Here is a 23,941-nt window from a genome sequence, read left to right as displayed (position 1 = left end):
AGAGTGTAATAACGACCCGCCACATAGAGCAGCCTTGACCTGGGTAAAAGCCTGCTGACACGGCTCCGTCCACTGGACCGTATCTGGCACCTCCTTTTTAGTGAGGTCAGTCAGGGGGCTGGTGAGGTCCGAATAATTAGGAATAAACCGCCTATAATATCCCGCCAGCCCCAAGAACTGCCTCACCTCCTTTTTGGTCTTGGGACGTGGGCAGGTCGCAATAGCGGCTGTCTTATCAATTTGGGGATGCACCTGTCCATGCCCCAAGTGGAAGCCCAGATACCTTACTTCCACTCGCCCAATTGCACACTTCTTTGGGTTGGCCGTGAGGCCTGCTCCTCTCAGCGACCTCAGAACAGCCCTCAGATGCTGCATATGCCGCTGCCAATCATTACTGAATATAATGATATCATCCAGGTAGGCAGCCGCATATGCCGCATGGGGCCGCAAGATTCTATCCATGAGGCGCTGAAAGGTTGCAGGCGCCCCGAACAAGCCAAACGGAAGGGTAACAAATTGGTGTAAACCAAACGGCGTTGTGAAAGCTGTTTTTTCTCGGGATAATGGAGACAAGGGGATCTGCCAATAACCCCTCGTTAAGTCCAATGTCGAATAAAAGCGAGCCGTGCCTAACCGATCAAGCAACTCGTCAACCCGCGGCATTGGATACACGTCGAACTTCGACACAGCATTCACCTTGCGATAATCCACACAGAACCGGACTGAGCCGTCCGTTTTCGGAACTAAAACTATCGGGCTCGCCCAGTTACTGTTGGATTCTTCTATTACCCCCATGTCAAGCATAGCGCCTAATTCAGCCTGAACTACTTTTTTCTTGTGCTCAGGTAAGCGATACGGCCGGCTGCGAACTACCACGCCCGGCTCGGTCTCGATATGGTGCTGAATTAGGTTACTGTGGCCCGGTAGGTGCGAAAAGACATCGGCAAAATCTGCCTGTAACTTCGTTAAATCAGTGAGTTGGCACGGCGAGAGATGATCTCCACCTGGAGCCAGGGCGAGGGATTGTGGTTTGAGATTCGCCTCTGGCCCGAGATCATCCTCCCCCCCAATCACCGTTGCCAACATCACTGATTCCGCCTCATTCCATTTTTTAAGGAGATTGAGATGGTAAACCTGATGCGCCCCGTTCCTATCGGACAGTATTACCTCATAATCGAGATCCCCGACTTGGCGTGCGACCTCAAACGGCCCCTGCCACTTAGCCAATAATTTAGAGCTCGACGTTGGGAGTAATACAAGTACTTTCTCTCCCGGTGCAAATTTGCGTAAGCTAGTTCCCCTGTAATACAGCCGACTCTGCCGGTCCTGGGCTTGTAACAAATTCTCCCTTGATAGCCACCCCAATGTGTGGAGTTTTGTTCTCAAGTCCAGTACGTATTGAATTTCGTTTTTGCCCTGAGATGGTCCCTCCTCCCAAGTTTCTCTCAGAACGTCCAGCACCCCCCGGGGCTGGCGTCCATAGAGAAGCTCGAAGGGGGAAAACCCCGTGGAGGCTTGTGGGACCTCTCGCACAGCGAATAACAAGGGCTCTAGCCACCTATCCCAATTTTTGGCATCTTCCTAAACGAACTTACGGATCATGGATTTAAGAGTGCGATTAAATCGTTCGACCAGGCCGTCCGTTTGTGGGTGATAGACGCTTGTTCGAATCGACTTAATGCCCAACAATCCGTATAGTTCACGTAGCGTACATGACATAAACGCTGTGCCTTGATCAGTAAGGATTTCTTTCGGAACTCACACCCGGTAGATAAGACGAAACACTTTTAGCGGAAATGTTGCAGAAAAGCATTTCCCTGCGGCTCTTTGGAACTAACAACTGGGTTGTATTTACTTTTGTCTGAGCGTCTTGGGTCACTCGATACAACCGGTCTTTTTAAAATGGCAAAATAGGGATAGGAGAGCGGAAGGGCTGGTCGGAGAGGCTGGCCATCGATGGTGCGGACCTGCTGGAACGCATGTTTTAGCATCTCATCCTGAGACTGCTCCAGGGGAAAGTCATCGTGGTCCGAGAGAATTAGTCTCCCGATTCCACTCGGTTCCCCTGAAGCCGGCCTCAGCGGTCCTGGCTCAGTTTCCCCCACCTGCACCCGCGCGGTCCCCTTCCGTGCCATTTTTCCCCAAGAGGCATCCGCACATAACAACCCCAATAAGACTGTAAACGCGGGCCAATTCGTCCCCAAAATCACGGGATGCCGGAGGTGGGGACTAAACGCCACCTCCACACTATGTTTTTGTCCCCGAAATTGAATCAAAATTGGGACGACCGGATATTCCACCACATCCCCGTGTACACACCGCACCTTAACCATGCGGCTTGTATCCAATGCCCCCGGTTGAACCAGGCTTTGATGGATTGAGGTTTGGTTGCATCCTGAATCCACCTAGGCCGGGTATGTACCCCCCTTGATACTCACAGGAATTTGGGACTTGCCAGCCTGCCAGGGAATTTGGTACTTGCCAGGGACCCGGACCTTCATCTCCACCTCCATCAATGGACACTTGTCCACGAAATGCTCTGGTGGACGGGACCTAGGGAGAGGGACAGGGCGAGAGAGAGAAGGGGAGAGAGAGTTAGTAGGTGGGGGTGTGCCGACCCCTGGGCACGCCACCATGTGGTCCTCCGCCAGGTGGATGGCTGATTCCAGCGACGCGGGGCGGTGGCACTGGACCCACTCGGCCGTCTTTTTGGGGAGCCGAGTGATGAACTGCTCCAGCACCACCAGATCGATGACATGCTCCACGTCGCTTCCCTCGGCCAGTAGCCACTTGCGGCAGGAGTCCCGGAGCTGTAGGGCCAACGCGAAGGGTCGGCCGGCCTCGCCCAAGTCCAGGGAGTGGAAGCGTTGCCGGTGTTGTTCGGGCGATCGGCCGACCCGCTGGAGGATGGCCCTCTTCAGATCGTCGAAGACCAGGAGGTTCGCCACTGGCAGTTGTTGTGCGGCCACCTGGGCCTCGCCGGAGAGCAGGGGAATAAGGCGCACCGGCCACTGCTCACGGGGCCACCCACAGGCCTCAGCCGCCTTTTCAAAAAGTTCCAGGAAGGCCTCCGGATCATCCTGGGCCCCCATCTTGGCAGGTGCATGGAGGGCGGCCCGGCGGCCTCAGCGCGAACCTCCCGATCGAACCAGCCCCGGAACCTCTCGCGGTCCTCCTGCTGGGCCTGGACGATGGCCTGGAACCGTCGCCCCTGGTCGGTCCTCAGATCCAGCAGCGCCTGGTGTTGCTCACGGTGGAGGACCGCGAGGGAAGAAATGATGTCCGCAAGCGGCGTGGAGGACGGGCTTTGCATGGCGGCGGTGTCGGTCAGTCTTCCTTCCCGGGTTTCGGCACCAGTGTTGTGAGTTCGTATGGGTAAGGAAGAGGACAAGGGGTCGTCTGGACTGCTGACGTATATTTATTAACTGAAATTAAACAAACGTTTTCAAACACCCTATGGTGACTTCTATTTTGCTGCGTTCACTCGGTGCTTTCGCTTTCCGGCTTCCGGTTTCCGGTTTCGACTCCCGTCAGCAGTCCCGCTCTCTCTCCCTTGCTTCCGTCTCTCCTGGCGTTTTATACCCGCTCCACGCCAATTACTAGAACAAGAAACAGGTGATAATAATTTCTGCCCAAACCACTCACTTACCGCTCGTCTCCTGATCCTCTCTCCCGCTGCAAACTTCTCTAAACCACGCCCCCCCCTGCCACAATTTGCTTTCACCATGGATAAAGGGGAGTCTAGCTTGGGGTTGTCGGGATTGCTCCTTCGTCGAATCTCAGCAGCCGTTCCTCACTCAAGCCCGCTAGCCACTCCTTTGAATCTGCCAGTCATTCTTCACTCAAGCCCATTGGCCACTCCTTCATCGAATCCGCTGGCCACGCCATATTTTGAGTGTGCAGTACATTTTATACGTCTTATGCATCTGTGCACAAAGACTGTTTCTGTAAAGTGGGGCAATTCCAACTGACATCCTGGTGCTTCTGACTCGCAGCCTGTGAGTAGGTTTTTTAAATTTTAAGAATTTGCCACTGACTATTCAAATGCAAGTTTTGAGTAGTGTACAGTGGCACTAGTTTGTCATTTCTCTGGTCACAAATGCAGACATGGGTTTTATTTTTACGTAACGCGATACGCAACACAATGTGTAAAAAGACAGTATAAGTCATTATAATCAGTAATTATGTCCCCACTGGATGCTACAAATCCCTCTTTTGTAATAAGTTTCATTGGTTTTGTCTGGTCCGGTTGGGAGATGGCATCACAGTATGTTAAGGGGTGTAACATTTCCATCATATGCTTAATGTAATCAGCCAGTCACAATGCACTGGATAGCTGGCCAGTCAGAGCACACCTCACTTTTCAGAACCATGAGCTTTGTAAAAATGGACTATGTAATAATATTGAGACTCCATATACAAAGGGAAGAAGGAGGCTGGAACCGGCGGACAATCAAAACATTTTAATAATTGAAAAATAAACACAAAACAGCACACCAGCCCCTCACGGACAACTGGTGCGCACAAAATAAAAAGCAAACATAAAATATTGTCCAGGCCTGGTCCTCTCTCGTCCTTCACGGTCGTCGCTCCAGTTTTATATCCTTCCATCTCCTACGTGGGACTCGATACTGGCGGTGGGGTGCAGGTGCAGCTCATCTTCAATCACTACACCTGGCCTCACTACTCGTTCCCACGCCTCTCGGCCCCGCCCCACCCGCCACATACCCCCATCGCCCCTTGCAAGCCGTCCCTCCGGGGGGGACCGCTCACGGGGACCTGCAGGAACCTGGGGGTAGGACAGATGAGGCGAGAGAAAAGGAGATGGAAGGAGGAGCGACAAGGACGAGAGAGGGGAGAGAGGAAAAAAAAAAAAATCAGGTTCCCAGACGCACTGCTGCTCGGCCCTCCACCAGCTGGGTGATCTCCTCCGCGGTGCCTGGCGGTGGCACTGGACGGCCCTCAGCAGACGGCACGACACTCCTCCGCCGCCCGATGGACGGCGACGGCTCCTCCGATTTTGGACAGCCGCAGGAGTCCCCCGTTCCCTGCCCCTCCGGACTCAATCGCGGAGGCAGCAGGCTCCGGCCCCCTGGCGAACGGCGCTGACTCCTCCGCTCCATCACGGACGGCAGCCGCCCCTCCATATCGTGGGCGGCCGGCAGCGAGCTCGCCCGTCCCCGGCAACTCCCTCCAGCCCACCGCCTCGAGTGTCCATGGCGGCACATACACCGCCTGCTCGAGGGCACCGCGGATTCACCACAGCGGCGAGGGATCTTCAGCAGCGCGTCCCTCCTTCTCCCGGGTTTCGGCACCACTGTAATAATATTGAGACTCCATATACATCGGGAAGAAGGAGGTGGGAACCGGCGGACAATCAAAACATTTTAATAATTGAAAAATAAACACAAAACTGCACACCAGCCCCTCACGGACGACTGGTGCGCACAAAATAAAAAGCAAACATAAAATATTGTCCAGGCCTGGTCCTCTCTCGTCCTTCACGGTCGTCGCTCCAGTTTTATATCCTTCCATCTCCTACGTGGGACTCGATACTGGCGGTGGGGTGCAGGTGCAGCTCATCTTCAATCACTACACCTGGCCTCACTCCTCGTTCCCACGCCTCTCGGCCCCGCCCCACTCGCCACAGACTAGTTTCAGAAAGGCGGGCATAGAGGAGCAACAATGTTTTTTTTTGTTTTGTTTTTTTGTACCGCATAAACACATTGCATTACACCAAATACAAAACATAATGTTGTTTTTAGCAACGTCGTAAGACCCCTTTAAGCATTCTGTTGACAATAAGTAACTTTGCATCTACATGTACATGTCAACAAACATGTAGTCTTTAGAGTATTAGTAGATTGTCTGCTTCATTTCTGCTAAATGTTTATTGTGATGATCTCCCAACAGACATTCTTATGACTATAAGTAACTTTGTAAGTACATGTCAACTTTACTTTAACCCTAACTCTACCAGTCAACTACTACTCTACAAACACTCTAATGAGAGTTAGTAGATTTGTAGGTGCAATGTTACTTATATTCAACACAATGTTAAAGGGACCATCAAAATAAAGTGAAACCTGAATTACAAATTTCACTATAAATCTGTTTGCTTTTATTTTTTCTAATTCAATAAATCTGTGACCTTTTTTTTCTTTCAGTTTTGAGCCACCAGGGCCTATGTCTGCAGGCATGGCTTGTGAACTGGAGGTTATATTTAGGCCTTTGGTAATGTTTTTCCCCACTTTATATATTTATCATCTCTAGTTTTTCACAGGAAATATATTTATTTACTTTACTCTGTAGTCACTACACATCCCTGTGATGTATTGCCAGAGAAAATAAGATGAAATTCTGTTGTAACTTTGTTTTTGTTTTTATTATTATATCACTGCATATGAGCAGGAAAATTAGTAGATAAAACCTATAATTTCAGTTGAACATTTGCATTTTTTTTCTTTCTTTCTTTCTTTCTTTCTTTCTTTCTTTCTTTCTTTCTTTCTTTCTTTCTTTCTTTCTTTCTTTCTTTCTTTCTTTCTTTCTTTCTTTCTTTCACTGTTTTAAATACAATTAAACTGATTGTGGAATGGTTTGTAATTCATATCCATTTTTTGTTTTAGCTTGATGTGGATTTGGATGGAATGATTCATTTTCAGTCAGCTACTGGCCCTTTTTCAGTTTCCATTAAGTGCTCCAAGAAAAAATGTGAGGTAAGGTGATTAAATTATCCATCACAGATTTCACACAAGATAATGGGCTTTTGAGGAGCTGTTAATAAGGTTTTTTCATTTAATTTTTTTATTCCCATATCTTATTTTTTCTCCAGGTGGTGGTTGATCAGTGGCTTGTGGATTTTGGTTCTCATGTGGTTGGACAGAACGTTTCACGAGTAATCACCTTAACCAACAGAGGAGCCCTAGGCACTCGTTACATGCTGACCCCCATCACCAACGGCCCACTTGAGCAATCCTTCACAACACTGGTGAACAACACTGCTATAGAATATTATCTTTGGCAGAGCCTTATTTAAAGGCCACTGTGGTCATAAATGAACCGAGAGGGAGATAGTCCTGATGTTTGGTTATGTTCATATTTCTAAAAGGTTGAATCTCACTAAAATATGTTCAGGTAGGGGTGCCAGCTTTTTAATCCCCAGATATGCTAAAGGTGGTAGAATAAAGTGCCAGTGCAGATATGTTGCTGTATTACTTCAAACAGATGCAAATCTTATGTTACAGGAAACATTCACCAACACACAGACATCTCATAGACTCATTACTTCAATGCAATGATCTATATGGCTGACCCAAACCCTCAAAGAAACCTGTTTACATTTGTAGATACAACTTTATTAGATGATTTGTCCAAATTATATACCTTTTAAAGAGTAAGGCCATGTTTCTCTTCAAAATGTAGACCTTCACAAGTGCAACCAAACCTGTGGAAACACACAAACTGTACACTTATACAATTTATGTAAAATTTTCATAAATGTACTAAATATTTGACTTCTGTGCTGATTCCTGTGTGCAAATAATAATAATAAAAATTACAACATACATTGATTGTCAAATCAACGTAAGGTTTACACAGGATTTCAGTTACACATGGTGGAGGATATGGGAGAACAGAACCCATTATAACAAAATCACTTTAGCCAATCAAAATTAATATCCTTGCCAACACAGGACAATCACAGGACACAGGGCAATCTTATGATCAGGTCATATTTTGCAAAAACATCTTTGGACAGTTCTTGACAAGTTTCATGAAATTCACCCATTAGCTACAGTTTACAATAATTTGTGTTAGTTACATTGATGACAGTCTTAATTATGAAGGCAATCAGTTGCACATAATAACATTGATTAACAATTGGGCACAGAGAAGGTCTTTGGGAAGTTCAGATTTAATTTTTATAGTCAATCTCTCTGCCCAGATTTCTGGTAAAACTTCCAGTGCTGAGATGCCGAGTGTAAATGTAGAGAACACAGCAGAAATTCCATCAGGCACAAAGAACACAGGAGACGTTGCTCACATGGACCTTAAACAAGGTAACACAATGCTTTTTTCTGTAGTTTAGTGTTGCTGTTGTTGTTGTTTTTTGTTTGTTGCAGTAACAGAATTGTAATTGTGGTCATTTTAGTTGCAAATGTAAAAATGTCAACATAATGTTCATGTTGATGTGGCTGTATATTTTTAATTAGGCCTGCATTCTTACTAGGCTCTTTGAGCAATGACTTAACCCCTTGTTCAACCAGCATCCAAAACAAAAATAATCAATTAAAACTAATTGTGCTGACGTCTGTCTAAAAAAATTAAACAGAATTGTTTCTTAATTTTACATAATTGTATATTAAAGGCTGTGGTTGATTTCACTTTTTTTAACGTTAGTTTGTTGCTGTTTGAGCAATATCTGCAAAGATGCAGTGCTGAAGGTTCAATGCAAACTGAGATATCAGCTTTAAAAAATCTGGCAGTTTAATGCCTACAAAAAATGCTGGTAAGGGACTACAACACAATGGTCTGTTATGTCACAAACCCAATTAACCCGGCCCCCAGGAACACACAACAAAGGGTGCAAGGCCATGATGTGCTGCTTTAGAGAAGGGGAAGAGAAAACTAGGGGTGCACGTAAAAGTTTGTTCATATATGAATTGCAAATCTGTCTTTTAACGATTCTAATGGACGCAAAGTTTCAAAACCAATGTTCTAAAGCAGCAGTTCCCAATCCTGTTCCTCACGTCGCTCTCTCTCTCTCTCTCTCTCTCTCTCTCTCTCTCATTCAGATCGTCAGATCAGCTCCAGTAAACTGTCCCATTTATCCACTTATTTTCACAAAGCAATGAGAAGCATTATACATGGACACGTATACGGTTGCTGTGCTGTATTAAAGCTTTAATCTGAATAAAACTGTATATTAAAAGCATATCTAAAAGTATGAGACAACAACAAACAAACATACCATTAAGAGCCATGCTTGCACAGGTTCTGTGCAATCCTCTTCATTAATATTCTCTGTGTCTCAATTGGACTCAAATTAATAAGCAATATAGAGGACGTCATGGTTTACAGTACAACCGGAGTACATTATGAGCTTGAGGGCCAAGATGTTCAGATGCGCTGTAGAGACAGTTTAGTGAATCACAGCACACTGAGAGCTGACCAGTCGCATATTTCTGAGGGAGGGGCTTCAAAATAACAGGAGATAAATTGAGGCATTTGTCAGAGAAGGGACAGATCAGTGTGGAATAAAAGTAAATTATGTGAACAATAATGCGTTTTTAAATTTTTTTAGCATGAACACGTTAGACTGCACCACATAAACTCAATCAAGCCTAGGAAAAAAAAAAAGGAAAGGTCAACCACCCCTTTAATAGAAGGTTTTTTTTTTTTTTTTTTTTTTTTTGCATTCCCATTGCAATGTATTCATTTTGTAATTGTTTTTAATAGTAAATTCTCCTTGCCTGTAATGGTAGGTGTGTCTCCTGTCAGCAGTCGTGGTCCTGATGAGCTTCTGATGGCTGATTCAGGATTAGTGGATACTACAGTGGAGCAGCAGAGCAGCTTTGAGCCAACTGAGTTTAGCATTGGAGCGGTATGAGCACACTGACCATTTACACACATTTAAGAAAACAAAACAGGAAAGCAAAAAATCTGGTAAAATCAGTAATTAATCATGGTACATTGAACCCTGGCATATCTTGCTTCAAGGTTTCAATATTACAGTTAACAATTAATCCTGGATATTCACAAACTGACAGTTCAGACTGAGCATTTCTAAACCTTTCTTATTTGCATATTTGTGTGCCAGTGTCAATGATTGGACAAATGCAGCATAACAACAACATAACAACATAATGGCTCTAGCATTCTGTATCCCAAGTTATATATAGAATTTTTCCTAAATGGATTTCCATTTTTGTATGGTTTATTAGGATCAGACTATATTTGACCTAGATACAACTATTTGAAAATCTGGAATCTGAGGGTGCAAAAAAAATCTAAATACTGAGAAAACCGCCTTTTGAAGTTGTCCAAATGAATTCTTAGCAATGCATATTATTAATCAAAAATTATGTTTTTTATATATTTATGGTAGGAAATTTAAAAAAATATCTTTATGGAACATGATCTTTACTTAATATCCTAATGATTTTTGGCATAACAGAAAAATCTATAATTTTGACCCATACAATGATTTTTTGTCTATTGCTAAAAATATATCCCAGCGACTTAAGACTGGGTTTGTGGTCCAGGGTCACAAATAATTGCAAAGAATACCATAACCAGTAGGTTGCATGATAAATATCTGCTGCTGTATTTGAATTTACGCATGTGATTGAATTTACCGCTGTTTAGAGAACCAGCTTTACTGACAAGATGCGCATTAATTATTGGCCAATATTTATCGTGCACCCCTAATAACAAGACATATACCCAGTACAGTATGGTCTCTTTTGATAACATTAATGCATTAACTAACATGAACTAATGATGAACAATAATTATATTTACATAATTTATCAATGTAAGTTAATAAAAATGTTCATGTTAGTTAACAGTACAGTGATTAACAGATACAACTTTAAACTCATTTGCATTTAAAGTGCAACCCACCAAAACATTCTATTGTAGACATGCTTTAAAAATTATATTTTCCAGATGTTATAATAAGTGATCTGTGGAGTATTTTCAGCTGAAACTTCACACCCATTTTGGTAACACTTTCTTTGAAGCCCATATTCATATTAACTAAAGCCCTATTTCGGACGGGACTAGTTTTACAGGGGGTCGTTAGAGAAATCTGTTTCGCAGACGTACTTGGTGATTTTAATCCCGTCCAAATCTGCCACGTCTGTGTTTTTCTCACACAACCTCTGTGATAATTGCAGAGCAAACGACCTACTGTTTTTCAGCAAACTCCGTGATCCTCTGGGAAAACTAATCCCGTCCAAATGTGAATGTCTGTGATTGCCAGTGATATTTTATTTCACAGCTTGTTTCCTCGTGTGTTTAGGCCAATGTGAATTACCGTAGATGCTCTTACCGCGCACATGTTTGAGATATTTGACTCCCGGCAAAGAAATAATAATAATACAAAAATTAAAATAATAAAATCAAGAGCCAGATCACGTAAACTGTTAGTACTGGCTATTGTAATATCAGCATCAGGTAAGATTACTCATGTTCCTTTATGCACTCAGTTACATAATGTTTTAATTACAGATGTACCTTTATGAAAATTAAACATGGGTTTAGCCTACTACAAAAAAACAAAACAAGTTAAACTACAGAAACCACACATTAACATGGTTTTGCTATACTAGCTATTTAGTATTTATTGTGTAATAGTACTAATGGTAATCAATCCGAATGACTATATATGCAATGCACGGATACAGAGCGTGTGATCTCTGTGACGCCCAGATGCACAAAACAGTGCTGGTCTAAAAAAGAGGTGTGATCAGGCGCATTGCTGGCACATTGCTATTTTAAGGAGCTGAAAATAGACTACGCCATAGACCAACTTAAACCTGGTCTAAAGTCTGGCGCAATGTTTTTTCTTTGTTGTTTAAAGCATGTTATTATAGGCGGGTCTGCAACACACATACACGCTGCTTATTAAACACAGGGACGCACAGAAGCACACAAACATGTGTAAAAATCTATCAAGTCACCTTTATTTATATAGCGCAAAAATGCATTGCGTCAAAGCAACTGAACAACATTCATTAGCAAAACAGTGTGTCAATAATGCAAAATGATAGTTAAAGGCAGTTCATCATTGAATTCAGTGATGTCATCTCTGTTCAGTTTAAATAGTGTCTGTGCATTTACATGTCATAATGGATAGTCATCGCATGTATCTATCTATTTGCTCGCACACGAACAGTTCCGTTTCATCTCGGAGACGCGTTCTGTTTTTGTGCTTGCCAAATTCCACTGTGTTAAATAGCAAATCTGTCATGGCACTAGCGCAACTGGCTCTTAAAGGGAATGAAAGATGCGACTCTGATTGATTTATTTCATGTTACGCCCAAAAAACACCCATTACTCATTAAGAGAATAGGGACAACCCGTTTAGACCATACGCCAACTATTTTTCTGTCGTTAAAATAACAAAAGTGGATTTGGACAAGCCCTGAGTGCACATGCGCTGTGCGCTTTACACTATGCGTCTAGATCATTAAAATTGGGCCCAACAACTGAAAGATTATTGTAAAGTGGTGTCAACATCTTAAAGAGTCCCGATTCAGCTCCCTCGATCACAGTGGTGAAGCAGTGAAGATATTGCTGCACTCTAGGCCAAGCAGCAAAGACTTTGGTAAATAAAGATCAAATAAAGATACTAATGTAAATGTATTTGACTGAAGACTTTTTTGTTGCTGTGTCAGTGGGCAAATGTTTGCCCATGGTGTGAGAAGCTCTATAGGAATCCATTGTTAGAATTCTAAATCCTCTCTGGGGTGAACATTTGTGCTTAACCTTTCATGCTCTGCAATTAAACACCACTATATATATCTGCAATTTATTCATAGTGAATCTCACTTTGGTGTGAGAGTTAAATGGAAATGTGACAGATTGATTGTCTCTCTGCAGGCGTATGTTGGTGATGTCGGCCCATTTATGAGTGTCAAACTACCCATCATCTTCACACCAACAATTCCAGGGGAGGCAAAACTGGATTTCCAAATCACATTTTCTCAACCTAGTTGTCAACGGGTATCAGTTTTTTTTTAAATATTTGCTTAATATAACAGCTCAGCAGATTAACTTGACTTTTCTCCTTGTTTTCTTGAATGCATAGATTATGGTTTCAGTTTGTGGGGTGGCAGAGAGTGCACCTGTCTGGGTGACCAAGCCAAATATTGACCTAAGAATCTGCATGTATGATCGACTGTATCAGGACAGCATCGAAGTTCAAAGCAGGTGAATTGCACCATTTATATTTTTATCAACACAACATCCACATCAGCCATTGATCTCTATACCTCATCAGATAGTTTGAAAGTCCGATGTGTCTTTTACATCCGTTTTACTCCTTATATATCTATATATATATATATATCCGTTTTCCCAAAATCTTTGTTGTGGGCAGTGTTGGGCATTAACGCGTTACTGTAATTTAATTACTTTTTTAGTAATGGAGTAATCTACCGTGTTATAATTTTCAAAATAGTAATTAGAGTATAGTTACAAGCCAAGGTCTCTATATGTTACCGCCACGTTACATTGCTGACAGAATACAGTGTTTTATAATCTAGAGATTGTAAAAAGGATGTAGCACACCTACTGTCGAGTCAAGTGCCAGTGGATTAGAGACCTTCTCCCGCGAGACCCGACGCAACAGAAAGCAGTGTGTGGGACAAGACTTGATGTGTGTGTGGGATTCGGGAGAATAAATTGATTTGCTGGACTCCCGTAAAATAGAAATATCTAAACAAATAAATTATTAATCTATTGCACAAAAGCATAATATAAATATAATTAATATAAAGTAATATGAAATATAAACGATTAACAGGTGTGTATGGAGTGTTTCTGTTTAGGCTATAACATGTGTTTGCAGCTAAGCAATGCAGTGCTGAAATGAGCTTGCTCACGAATCCTCTCATTATAACACACAAATTGTAGACATGATAAAATATTCATTATGCATATATTTATTAAGTTATAACAGAGATTTGGAGATTGCAATGAATTGAGATGTCTTTTAGAGATTATAAATGCAGTGCTCTTTGCTTGCATTCTGCCAAACCATGCACGCAGCAACCGTAGGCTTTAGTTAAAAATAACAATGTTCTGTGAATGTTGATGCTTTAATAACAAATATTTATAGGGAGCGTGTATGCTGGGATTTCATACATTTCATGGAGAAAAAAAGGAACGTTAACTAGTAATGTAACTAATTAGTAATTATTATTATTATAATGAATTATTATAGTATAATACACTGTAGAGGCACATATCTACTGTATGTTTAGACGACTGCTTAAGAGTCTGCCATTTAATCAAATCAAATTAAGACGTAGAGTATGCCTATTTTAGTCGCATTATCAAAGTGCAGTATAGACATAAACACCTTAATCACACTATTACTGTCGTGTAGGACTTTTTGCCATGTTTTACACACGGAAGTGGTCAATCGTTTGACAGCTAACAAAAGAGCATGGCTTTAATAATGCCGTCATCTGTTTCCACGTATAGCATGAAAAATAATTAACTGGATTCAAAGCTTTTGTAAAATAAAAAATGAAACACCCAAAACTGTATATGGCATCATAAAGAAGATGAACTATACACATAAAATTCTGGAAGGGACGTTGGATGGCGTCATGTGGGGATGTAATGACGTGTACCATTAATCGATCTATGTACTACAACATGTAAAACAGGAACATTGAAAGGAATATTCTAAAAGCAACTCATGTAAACACCTTTATCATAATATTAAGTTAAGGTAAATAATTAGATTACTGATGTCCATGTAAAGGTAGTCAGTGATAGTGTATTTCCTATTGTTGCACTCTATTTCTGACCTATTGTACAGTATGACACAATCTGTTCTATTACTCATTGGTAAAAGTGCTCTCAAGCTTTTTAATAAACATAAAGTACTGTACAATGGATTTGTGATAAATCCAGAGTATGTATAAAAGACCATTATAGAGCAACATCAATATTTATTTGATGGCTGATGCCTTGAGCATTTAGACCCTGATCAATTGCTCTAAAGCTACTTTACTAAATGTGAGTAGAATCTTGTCAAACTTGCAAGCAGGAGTTGCATGATCTAGAGCTCTCGGTGTAGCTGTCAGTCTGACTTATGTTCAGGATGATCATGCATTATAACCTGCTGTTCTTGAAGCTTGTTGCTGCAGGCAGTGTCCAACATTAGGTAGAATGGGTCACCTATTCCAGATCCATATAAATAGTGGGAATACTGCATATTAAACAGCCCAACCGATGTGGATTTGAATGAGTGCTGTCAGCTGCTTCTTGTTCTTTGTTTATTTTTCTGGTTATATAGTCCAGTTTTGATTTGTGAAGCATGTGCTCTCTGCTGTAGGAAGATAATGTTACTAAAACTAAAATCTTACCTGAATCACCATAGATGTTTACATTTTTACAATCTAGTCTAATTGTTTGTTTGTTTAAATTGAAAACGAGCCATCTTCCAGATATGAATATAATTGTTCTCTCAGTTTATGTCTCCACTTTTAGTCTGTTGATCGAGAATGTGAATATCTGCCGTTTTCTCTTCTTTCTTTCTTTTAAGGGCCAGCACAGCTCTCAGATTGACATTCAAGGTGTGTAAAGAGATGAGGAACCATATGTCCATCTTACCTAAAACAGGATTTATCCAGGCCAAATCCAGCTTCAGTGCTCAGCTGAAATTTCTGCCCAGGTATTCTTTAATAATTTAATAATAACCACTGTGTTGCTCTGAAACAATTCTGCTGTGGCTTTGTTTGGAACCATTTTTATTGGCGGAACTGAACAAAAACAGACAATACTGACAATATTATCTAAAACATAATATTAACTTATAATGTACAGGTCCATTGAATGCTTTAATAATTTTAACACTGCATTTTTTCCCACAATCATTTGCACCAAATTAACATGGAAATGGACAGTAACGCCTGTTATTTGTAATGTAATGCCTCCAACACGGTTTCATTTAAAAAGGTCTGCTGATTTCCACTAAATGCTTCATACTTCATGAAATAACTTTTGTTGCAAACATTGCTTGAATGGATTAAGGATGGATTTAGGAGATTTGCTCAGAGAAAGTTACAAAAACAAAAACAAACCAAAAAAAAAACAGAAAAAAATAAGATGGTTGTAAAAATAAAATAAAAAATAAAACCTGTTCCCCTCCTTTAAAAATGTAAATTATATCATAGGAACATCTCACAACATAACACATGAAACCATCAATAAAAGCTCCTGAGACAAGCATGTGGACATTTAGTTGGAGCTGAATTTGAATGAGGCTGCTGAGATATTTTTAAACCAGAACTGTAACGCGGTGTGCTGCAGTGCTGTAGGCTCCTGAGAGCGTGCATGTGGTGCCCTTTTCCTCGCCCACATTTTTCATCAGACAGAACAGCATATTGATATCTAAGCTGATTTTAGGTCAGATGAAACAACATTACGTAATAAAAGTTAATAGAACATTTTGTGAGCCTGATGTGCTGCAGTGGAGGAGGAGAAATTGCATTAATCTTCTCTTGAAAGCTTTAAAATGCAGATTAGAACAGCATTAAACAGCATCCACACTCTTTCACTAATCTCTCTCTCTCTCTCTCCCATGATCCAAAGCCCACAGATCTGTCTTGACTCCTTCTTATGTAATGCTGTTCACATGGCTCATTCTCACTGGAGCCTTTTGTGGGTCGTTATTATGGACTATTGTTGCACAGCTCTCTGTAATACTTTGTGATTGTGATTGATTAACAGCATCCTGTGGTCAAATGCAGTTAGCCTGCCATTTTTGCCAATTAAAAACGATGATAGCCTCATCCTGTATCTCACTGAAGAGGTTTATTAAAGTAATACGCCCCAAGAATCTGTGGTTTAACAAAACATTTATAATACAATAAGCATGCACTTAGCCCACCCATTTAGTCATAATTAACAGCAAAATATAACACAAAAAAAAAAAAATCTTCAGATCTGTAAAAATGAGCAACATAGAGCAGTAGCGCAGTAAAACTGATGTAATCAGGTCACAGGTGTTTCTAGAGTCACAAAAGTGGCTTCGAACATGACTCAGCCAATCATAATCAACGACCGGAACTATCCTTCTAATAATTTGTGATAATGTCTGGATGACTATATATTATATCTATTATTCTACATTGTTTCATGAGAAAATTGTCTAGCAGCATCCTAGCAAAAAGACAAATCGCAATTGAATCCATCCATCTATCCATTTTAAATGTAATATATAATAGATTAAAAATGAATACTGTCTTCCGAGGTCATTTTTATTGCAGTAATTTGTAACTGTACCCTCACATTATAAAAAATGGTTGCAAATGAAACAAGAGATGTGAAAATAGTATTGGCTATGTTGCCAGAGTGCGAATTACCCCACCCTAATTGGGGGGTACTGCTCCTTCACTTCTTCTATGACCATCATGGTCCACTACCATATCAATAGCCAAAGTGATCGCCAAGTGCACTAAACATGCGACAAACTGATAATCAGCAGGCTAAAGAATATCTCATTGTTATTATATATCCAAAAGAGAACTGTTTTGATTGACTCAAAAGTTAGAAGTTAAGTGCACTGAAATACCATTCTAATTACTAGTTAGTAATATTTTTACAAATATTGATTTGGTTTATTTTTAGATTTCATAAGACCTGGAGGTAAAACCCAACCCTCTCATATACTGTATAAACAGAAACCAATTTCCCATTATAGTCTATTGTAGTCAGTGTCAAATCAGAAATGTGATATGTGAAACCTGAGCAATCTTTAATGTGATTAAGAAGCATACTATGAAAAACCATACTACCACAGAAGAACTACATGCATAGCAGTAACATACAAGAATCCGCTAACCTGTTAATGTCAGAACAAGCTGGGTATCATCAACACTACAGTATTCTACAAATGAGTCACATACACACATGCGCAAGCACAGATACACTACTTCCAGACATTGTATTTACATTATATAGCACTATATTTCTAGACCTGTCCAAATCTGACAAAAAAAAGTATTTTATGTATGAGTATGTGTACAAGGTGCATTGTATTGTATATGTATTATGATTGAAGTGCACTGAAAATTGAAATAGTAAACGGCTAGGCATTCCAACAAACACTGTTGTAATATATCTGCAAAGCAGGCTTGTTTTAAAATACTGACCACAGAGATCGGGGTTTTGCCTTTTTTCCCTTCCTCCCTGGCACCCATGATTTAGAAAGGCGATGCCCTGCCTTTACCCGGGACATCACATATGGAGCAGGGTTAAAGATCTCCAAAGGATGGCCATTAAGGTCCACAAAAAGCAGAGAAATGATTGTGTAAAGGTGTTCACGAGATAGAGATACCAACCTTTCGCGAACTTGCTTTCAATGTTGAAAGAACACTCGTTCTCATGGAGACGCGGTGTGCACAGATGGGAGGGGCTGTGTTTGTGTGTGTGTGTGTGTGTGCGCACATGTGAGAGACGCATGAGTGACAGAGAAACGGAGGGAGAGCAGGGAAAGGAAATGCAGCTGAACGAATACGCTGCGTGTTTTAAATATCGTTAGAAAATGAAAGACCTTGACAAAGACGAAAACTAAGGACATTTACTCTATAATTTTATTTTAGTTAGTTTTGCCTTACACACATTACAGTTTTAGTTAGTTATCAGGGTTTTTTTGCAAATACATCTACTTATGCTACTGGACACATCTTCAGTGATGTTCCTGGACTCATTGAGTGTTTCGGGTCTTTCAACATCATACACCCTCATCTAGGCGACCCAGCTGTGGTTGATCAGACCACAGCTTGTGTCCAGTCGGCAAATCTAGCTATCCTTCCTCCATGGATCTCCTCTCTTTAGCCATAGCCATCTTGAGGCTTTCTCTGCTGCTTTACTGGTGTTGCGGATGGCTCTTCTCCTCCTCATCCCATCTATACCTAACAAGCTGAAGGCTCTGGCCAGGGATCGGGCTATAAAGCCCCTGCATCCTACCTCTATTGGGAGACTCCTAGCTCTCCATCCGGCTTGTCTGCACTTACTGACCAGTCCCTCGTACTTAGCGAACTTCCTCTCAAAGGCCTCTTCCAAGCGGTCTTCCCAGGGGACTGTAAGCTCCAATAGAACTACTTGTTTAGTGGACTCCGACAAGAGTACGATGTCGGGTCTTAAGTTGGTGATCACAACATGGTTGGGGAACTTGAGTTGCTGCTCCAAGTCCACCAACAATTGCCAGCCCCTCGCAGTGGCCAAGATACCTGCAGATGTTTTTGCGGCTGGTTTTGGCAGCTCTCCAGCTCTGACAAAGGCAATGGCTTGCTTGGAGGGTCGGGAGTGCTTGGCCCACTCAACTCCTGTAGCAATGGCTTCCGCAATGGCCTTCAGTACCTGGTCATGCCTCCACCTGTACCTTCCCTCTCCCAATGCTTTTGAGCAGCAACTCAAAATGTGCTCTAGGGTTCCACGCTTAGAGCACAGTGGACATGCTGGAGACTCCACTTTGCCCCATATGTGAAGGTTTGACTGGAAAGCACATCATATACCGCTTGAATGAGAAAACTGATCCGCTGTGGCTCTGCCTTCCACAGCTCCGCCCATGTCACTTTCCTTTCGATCGCGTTCTCCCATCGTGTCCAGGTACCGTTGCCTCATTCCTACTGTCCTGCAGGTTCTCTCTTCCTCAACCACTGCTCTCACCTCTGGACTAGGCAGCGCTTATTCTTCCCTTTGATGGTGTCAATGTGGGGAGTTGAAAAGGAACCCAGTCCAGCCCTGCCTCTTGTTACCACCCCCACCAGCCTCTTGTGGTGTAATCTTGCTTCTGCTTGTTGAACAGCCTCCTCAGCCTTCCACTTCCGACCAGTCCTCACTTCAATCCCAGCTGTTGCTACTTTTGGGTCACTAGAGTCTCTATATAGCAACACTTCCCTAGCTTTTGTAATCTTGAACTCCTCTTCCAAGGACCAAGCGGCAGTTGCAGTTCGTTGTGGTGCCCATAGAGTGAGATGCATCTTAGACTTTTTGGAAGCCCCAGCCATCTTCTGAGGTGGCTACTGACCTTCCTCTCTAAGGTTTCCATGGTCGAGATTGGCACTTCATAAACGAGTAATGGCAACAGGATTCTGGGAAGAATGCCATGTTGGTACAGCCAAGCTTTGAACTTCCCTGGCAATCCAGACCCTATCCACTGTTCCAATCGTTGTCATAGCTTGCAGTTTTCTGTCAACTTCTCCCCTTATGGTGGTCTCCAGGATTTGATCGACATCACTATCAAACTGGTTCCACAACGAGGTCATGTTAGATGCAGGCCACCTGATCTGCCTCCTCTCAGACTTAATGCTAGAGGGAGTCATTTGCAACACTTGGAGGTTCCGGGCACTGTGGGGTGTCTCCGGGCCTGGCTCCTCCTGCGTCTCACCAGTTTGGACACCTATGTGTTGTGTTTGTCCTGTCCCCACCAGACGCTTCATCCTCCCTCGGTGGATCTTTAGGCCTTGCTTATTCTTGCAGATTTTGCCACATATACACTGCTTTTTCGTAGACGTTTGTCCATTGCCTTGTTCTAATGCCGTTATATCCGTCCAGTTGGGGTGCTAGCTTTTTAATATATGCCTCGTTTTTATTTTTATTTCAGTTAACGACAATGTTTTTTCCCACCTAGTTTCCGTTTTTACGTTCATTTTCGTTAACGATTATAAACTTGGATCCCCCCCCACCCAAAAAACAAAACAAACAAACTGATATTTCTGTCCCTTTGGGGGACCCCTGTAATTCGAACTATGTTGCCATGAGCAACTTTTTTTTTTTTACATTTTTATTTTCAATTTTATTTTTTGACAATACCTGAATAATCAATCAGGATCAAGTACTGCAGCGACATAATAATGTATAATGACTAAACTGTATATTAATACAGGTCACAGGTGAATTAGAATGTTGTGGAAAAGTTTAACATTTATTTCATTAATTCAACTAAAATTGTGAAACTTGTGTATTAAATAAATTTAGTGCACACCTAATGAAGTAGTTTAAGTCTCTGGTTCTTTTAATTGTGATGATTTTGGCTCACATTTAACAAGAATACACCAATTCACTATCTCAACAAATTAGAATATGGTGACATGCCAATCAGCTAATCAACTCAAAACACCTGCAAAGGTTCCCTGAGCCTTCAAAATGGTCCCTCAGTTTGGTTCACTAGGCTACATAATCATGGGGAAGATTGCTGATCTGACAATTGTCCAGAAGACAATCATTTGACACCCTTTTAACAGAGGGTAAGCCACAAACATTCATTGCCAAAGAAGCTGGCTGTTCAGAGTGCTGTATCAAAGCATGTTAACAGAAAGTTGAGTGGAAGGAAAAAGTGTGGAAGAAAACAATGCACTACCAACCGAGAGAACCGCAGCCTTATGAGGATTGTCAAGCAAAATCGATTCAAGAATTGAGTGAATTTCACAAGAAATTGACTGAGGCTGGGGTCAAGGCATCAAGAACCACCACATACAGATGTGTCAAGGAATTTGCTGAACCACAGATATCAGAGGCATCTTACCTGGGCTAAGGAGAAAAAGAACTGGACTGTTGCCCAGTGGACCAAAGTCCTCTTTTCAGATGAGAGCAAGATATGTATTTAATTTGGAAACCAACGTCCTTGATTCAAGTCAAGTCACCTTTATATAGCACTTTAAACAAAATACATTGTGTCAAAGCAACTGAACAACATTCAGTAGGAAACCAGTGTGTCAATAATGCAAAATGACAGTTAAAGGCAGTTCATCATTGAATTCAGTGATGTCATCTCTGTTCAGTTTAAATAGTGTCTGTGCAATCATTTGCAATCAAGTAAACGATATCGCTGTAAATGATAGGCATGCCAATTCAATCTTAAATTCTTTAATAATTATTATACATGCAGTTTGGAGGTGTCACGATAATTAGCTGGAGGGCCAATGAACTTCAGTAGAGGGCACTCCTCTTAACAGATTAAGAGATTAACAGGATATTGAGTGAAAACGAGCATTTCACCCCCCCTTTAAGGACTTGTTCCGTTTTGGACTCAATGAACCATCTAAATCATTGTTACCTGTATGGGAGTTTAAGGGACATCATGGACTATACACTGATATTATGTGACTGTCCATTCACTGTGGGAGAGGCGGAGGACAGCATTGAAGCCCCAAAGTCTCTCCACAAAATGGCCGCCAGGCCAGCACCGCTGCACAAGATTGCCATCAGCCCAGCGCCGCTGCACAAGGTGGCCGCCTCAGTTGATCTTCCAGAGTCAAGTCAGGCCCCTAACATACCTGATGCCATTCCTGATTTCTGCCTGTCTGACCATTCTCTGAATAAAGTTCTGCACATGGATCCTCGTTACAGGAGGAAGGGTTGAGAAGCTCATAGCTCCCAATTAAATTTTTTTACTTTGGTTAATTTCAACAATTACATTTAATACTTTTTAAATAATGAATCTTTACATCTTGAAAAAAAAGTTGCTAATTTTAGTTTATATGTAAACTAATTTTTCATTGTTAATGCATGTTACATTAAGTCGCTGCAGCTGTTAACACTCCCCTGCTGACACTGACTCCTACTGTTTCCCAAGCATCTATGCTAATGAGGCTTAGGGCTAAAAATTTAGCTTGTGAGAGAGTGAAACACTGTATGTAAAATTATAGTTACTTTATGTTCCTTGTTCTCTTGATGTGGATATTTGTGTGATGGTGCTGCTTTTTGAAAGCTCAGCTTTGATTTATGCTTTTAGAAAGTATATGGTCTCTGTGTCTTTCTTATTCTCTCTGTCCGTGTGTACTGTGACAGAACTTGTTTGAATCACACACAATGACAGCTGTTTCCCAAGTGCTGCTGATTATATCTATCTATTGAAACACTTAAAGATCACAACAATAAGAGACAAAAATGTGTGTGTTTGTAGCTTATAAAGAACTATGGTGGTTCTTAGGACCAGTGATGCATTTTTATGAAAACTTTTTTCTGCACTTATATTTATTGTGAGACTATATGGAATATTTGTACTTTATTACCATTAAAATAAATTAGTAAAGGTAAACATTCATATCTACAATCCCTTATACATTCAAATAAACAAAATCTTGATTTAAGAAAGGACATTATGTAGCTGTTTGAATTAGGTCCAAAACAAAATTTTTAGTAGTGGTTTCTCACACGTAGCACCAATGATGTTGTTAGTTTAGGTCATGTCACTTAAGGTGTGCGTGAGAATGATAAATGACTCCATCCTCCTTTTACCTCAGGCCAGCAGCTCAGGACACCTTAACAGTAGAAGAATCATACAGAATTAAGTAAATAATAATTAAATTAAAATCATTCAAATTTTATTAACACAAAAAACACTAAATGAATACAAGGAATAGAAAAGGAAATGGAGATGAAAATATCAAATGCTTCTCTGAAACTATTAAGGTAAAGAATATATATATATATTAACTGACTTCATCTATATACTGTATACAACATAAAATTCTATTTAAATAATTTTATACTGACAATATAGAACACCAAGGTGTCTCTGTAAAATATTTTCCCACATGGTCCAGCTGGTTAGTTTGCATATGCATCTGTATTGTTTTCTGCCTCTCTGGGCCAGAGAGTCAGAAATCAGTCACTCTACTTCTGGCAAAGAGACTCAGGACATGCAGCGTTTGTTGTTGTCTCGCCAGATGAAGGCTCTTAATATCTGTTAATGTCTCTTTCCTCACAGGCTGGAGACTCAGAACAAGGAATGGGCTACTGAATGGGTACTTTTTCCCATTCCAATAATGAGAAGATTGCACTTTGGCATTTATCCATTTCACTGCTGTGACTGGCTGTTGTAATAAGAGGTGGCACACACAGCATGGCCCACTACCACTACCATGCTGGTCCCAGCATAAAACTGATTTACAACACAACATCTGCCTCCACCAATCGTCCTTATTGATTCAGGCTGGTTAATTGACAGTTAATAATAATATAAAGTAAGGTTATATAGAGCGCTAACCTAATTTAGCTTTACAGTTTCTGTCTAATTCATTAGCCCTCCTCTCCCTCCCAAATTTGATGAATTGAATAAATAAAAGTACAAAATAAAAAACACTACTTATAATATAAATACATGCATTTAAAGTACTTCAAGTAAATCAAGTACTTTTGCACTTCAACCAAAGTAAAAATTGTAAAGTGGTAATTACAGTTTTAC

General features: G+C 41.3%; 1 protein-coding gene across 2 annotated transcripts in view; it reads left to right on the top strand.

Moving 5' to 3' along the window:
• cfap74 (cilia and flagella associated protein 74) overlaps window positions 1–23,941 on the top strand; it is a 76,532-nt gene that overhangs the window by 18,859 nt on the left and 33,732 nt on the right. For both annotated transcript variants that reach the window (XM_026270686.1, XM_026270685.1), the window contains 8 exons: window positions 6,168–6,234; window positions 6,627–6,716; window positions 6,833–6,988; window positions 7,946–8,060; window positions 9,486–9,604; window positions 12,610–12,732; window positions 12,818–12,939; window positions 15,290–15,418. In XM_026270686.1, the coding sequence (XP_026126471.1) occupies window positions 6,168–6,234; window positions 6,627–6,716; window positions 6,833–6,988; window positions 7,946–8,060; window positions 9,486–9,604; window positions 12,610–12,732; window positions 12,818–12,939; window positions 15,290–15,418 (921 nt within the window). The remainder of the gene's footprint in view (window positions 1–6,167; window positions 6,235–6,626; window positions 6,717–6,832; window positions 6,989–7,945; window positions 8,061–9,485; window positions 9,605–12,609; window positions 12,733–12,817; window positions 12,940–15,289; window positions 15,419–23,941) is intronic.

This window comes from Carassius auratus, chromosome 8 (genome assembly GCF_003368295.1).
Source record: "Carassius auratus strain Wakin chromosome 8, ASM336829v1, whole genome shotgun sequence".
Lineage (NCBI taxonomy): Eukaryota > Metazoa > Chordata > Actinopteri > Cypriniformes > Cyprinidae > Carassius > Carassius auratus.
Note: the sequence above shows the minus strand (reverse complement) of the source record. Positions and strands in the feature narration are given on the sequence as shown.